The sequence below is a fragment of the Curcuma longa genome, chromosome 18 (genome assembly GCF_044706935.1).
Source record: "Curcuma longa cultivar G26 ecotype Majalengka, Jawa Barat chromosome 18, ITB_CL_G26_1.1, whole genome shotgun sequence".
In the NCBI taxonomy this organism is placed as follows: domain Eukaryota; kingdom Viridiplantae; phylum Streptophyta; class Magnoliopsida; order Zingiberales; family Zingiberaceae; genus Curcuma; species Curcuma longa.
The window spans coordinates 5,149,602-5,153,087 of NC_133878.1; the positions used below are offsets into that span (position 1 = coordinate 5,149,602).

A 3,486-nucleotide genomic window follows, 5' to 3' on the forward strand; every position below is an offset into this window, starting at 1 on the left:
TCTTCTTGTGTTCTTAGGGTTATGTTGGTTATATAAGTCTTGTACATGTGTTCTTTTAATGTGTGATAATTTTAACACTTAGCAAGGAGAAGTCCTCACAGGTCGGAAGATCGGATGCAAGACATGAAAGTTCAAGAAGGTCGAAGACTAGATTCTCGACCAAAGAAAAAACTTGAGCAAATCAAAAGATCGGATGCAAGGGTGGATGAAGACCCAGAGACGAGAAAGCTTCGAACACTAAAGTCCAGGGTAGTGAAGTTAGGCGTGTTTTGGTCATTAGAATGATTGAAAATAATGTATCAGTCGATTGGCAGTATACAATAATTGATTGATACATTGAAAACTTGAAGGGAGTTTACAGTTGAGGGTTTAAGTGTGCAAAACCCTAAAGTGTACTCAGCAGTTCATTGCTATGGATGAGTGATTGATTGTTAAGCCAAACTCTAAACAGGGTAAGGGTTTGCATAGCAGTCGATTGTTGTGGATGAGCAATCGATTGTTGAGCAAAACCTTGAACCGGTTGGGGTTTGTGCACCAATTGATCGATAAGGATGATCAATCGACTGATGCGTAAACCCCCGAATTGGGATTTTGCATAGTAACCCTAACAGTTGATTGTTGTCATATAACAATCGACTATTTGATCAATTTAAACGAACATAATATTTTCAATTCAATTGATCAGCTCGATTGAGTGACATTAGCCCATTGCTATCACGGAGCAATCGACTGATGGACTATTTCGAGTGAACAGAATGTTTTCAATTCGATTGATTAATAGCTAAGCAGTTGATTGGTAGCTTTGGCAATCGTTTGCTTTGTAAAAATTTAGATAATATCAGCTGCAGATCGGAGTCATTGACCATTCAACGGCCGAATCAACGATCAAACTTTAACAACAATCGATTGCTCCAATCGATTGATGACGACAAAAAGGTGTAGAAACCAACTCGATTGAAGGCTTTTTAAAAGAGGGTTTTGGCTTGTTTCTAGAGCACCCTTGGCTCATATTTTCTCCTGCATGACTTAAGTGATAAAAGCTTCAGCTCTCAACGTTCTACAAGTGAAAGGAAGAAGATGTCTTGTATTTAAGGTTTCCATTATTGTTTCTGTCGATTTCACTGTTTCATTGAGTCATTGTTGTAATCACTGTTGTAATACTGCTGTAAGAGGTTTCTCTACCTCCGGATTTTCATCCGAGAAGGAGGAAGATTGTTAGTGATGTAAAACGCTAGGCTTAGCGTTGGACGTAGCACTGTGAACTAGGTAACCGATCGTGTTAGCGTTGTGTTGTGTTAATTCTTGTGTGTTGAAGTTTTCCCACTGCAAAATCTCTCATTCGATGCAAAGGAGTTATTTAACCCCCCCCCCCCCCCCCCCCCCCCAGCTCGCACCGGTCCTAACAATAATAACTTTGATTTGGTGTAGAAAAGTCATATGAATAAGCATTTTAAGACTCCAACCTTACATAATCCATCTATGATCAATAGAAAATTTTCCACATCAGAATAGAAGGTGATATTACTCTCCTATGTTGCTTCTTGCAATACCTATCAAATTGGAGAATTCCTTTTTAGAGGCGTCAATCCCTATGATTCATTAGTAACAGTACTGAAGCTTAGTCTATATGGTTCTTCTAGGAACTCATTATGAACTCTATGTGATTGGTATCATTTTCGGATGGGATAATTAACAATGAATAGAGCTTTCTCGATGTTTATTCAACCAATCATATTATAACAAGAAAAGCTATAATGTAATTTGTTCCCATCTACATTCTAAATCATAATGTCTTCAACATAATTGTTTGCTGAAGGATCCCGGTAATAACCTTTTTTCTGGTTTCACCATTTTACATGCTGCTTATTATGGATAATTTTGGGGGGTTTTCAGTTCATATCAGATTACAGCAAAAAAGAAAAGAAGAAAAAAAAAAAAACTCTCCCAACTTCTGTTATCTTTCCCTGCAATCTGCTACTAAGAGGGAACTGGGTTTACAATGTTTATCACACCACTCTCTTGTGAACCCTTGAAATTAATATATTTTGAATTTGGTGAAACAGGAACATTGTATGCTGTTGAGTATCTTGAGAGTGTGAAGCAACTATATCTTTATTGGTAGTTTAGCTGGAATGAAACAACATTGACAAATGGTATCATGTAAATGCTTGTCTTTCCCAGTTTTTATATTTTTGTTCGTACTGTCAGTCAGTTCACTCTATCCTTTTATTTATCGGTTTGGCTTCTTATTCATTAAATGCTTTGTTTTTGTATCTCTTGCTAGAGCTTTCACCATGTTATCATCTTACTTCCAGATTAGCCTGGGTTAGTTAGACACTAACTATTACCAAATTTGTGTATCCTGCAGTTGCCCTGATTCTGATCAATCAGTGTCACATCAAGGGATTCATCAATATGTTTGAACATGAACAACTGTTTGGCGGTGCGTGGCTTGGTGCATATGCTGCATTGTGTTTCTCCTGTGGTTACTTTGCATACGACCAATTGGACATGCTTCTGTATCACCTCTATAGTGGTTGGATCCCTGGCATTCTTGTTCACCATTTGATTCTTCTGGTTTGCTTTTCACTGGCTCTCCACAGGAACGTCACAATCAACTATCTCATACTCACTCTCATATGCGAGGTAAGCAAATGCCTCCTTTCTCTTCATTTCACTCCTGAACACCTCTCACACCGTGACATTTGAATCTTAATTTGTTCTCCTTCACTGATTACCCTAATAAGATGTGATTGTTTTCAGCTCCATTCGATCTTTCTGCATATGAGAAAAGTGAGGAGGATCTCTGGGTTTAGAGATGCAAAAAGTAGAATGGTGAAAGTTGAGTGGGTGCTCAACTGGACCACTTTCTTCATTGCAAGATTTGGATCCCACATACTTATAACATACAAGCTAGTAGCTGATGCCCCTAAGTTCAGGAAGGGCATCGAACTCCCACTAGCTCTGTTTGGAATGGTCGGTATGAATTTGCTTAATGTCATTCTAGGCCTCGACCTCTACAAGGCATATAAACGTGAGAAAAATGAGCGAAAATCTCAGGAATAGAGATGGGTTTGCTCTTTTTCTCATTAGTTTAAACATTTTGTTGGAATGGAGGTATCTGGTACTTAAGCTTAATGAAAACTTAAATGAGTTCTCATCCTCGTTACCCAACAAATTACCCGATAAAAAAAATTGTTTGTATGTACATCTCATAACTTTGCAGGAGCATTCAAACTGTGAGTGTTTGGTGCCGTTATTTCCTAATTTGAGGATTTTATAGTTAAAATGTAACCACAAACAATGGAATTTGTGTATGATATATTCTAAATTTGTATAAAAAATTAGACTTGTCACTAAGTTTGATCTCATCTTAGGGTTTAGGTTCCGATTGAATGCAAGGATTCAGAAAAAGTATATATATTTAAGGTATAGTTAATTAGAACTAGATAATTGGACAGGGTTTCAATTAAATGCTCCCAAGAG

General features: G+C 37.5%; 1 protein-coding gene across 1 annotated transcript in view; it reads left to right on the forward strand.

The window, feature by feature from the left end:
* Window positions 1–3,178, forward strand: part of LOC141812254 (uncharacterized) — a 31,954-nt gene extending 28,776 nt beyond the window's left edge. Inside the window, exons 2-3 of the mRNA XM_074700310.1 lie at window positions 2,369–2,646; window positions 2,764–3,178. Of these exons, the coding sequence (XP_074556411.1) occupies window positions 2,369–2,646; window positions 2,764–3,066 (581 nt within the window). The 3' untranslated portion in view covers window positions 3,067–3,178. The remainder of the gene's footprint in view (window positions 1–2,368; window positions 2,647–2,763) is intronic.
* The last annotated feature ends 308 nt before the right edge of the window (window positions 3,179–3,486 follow it).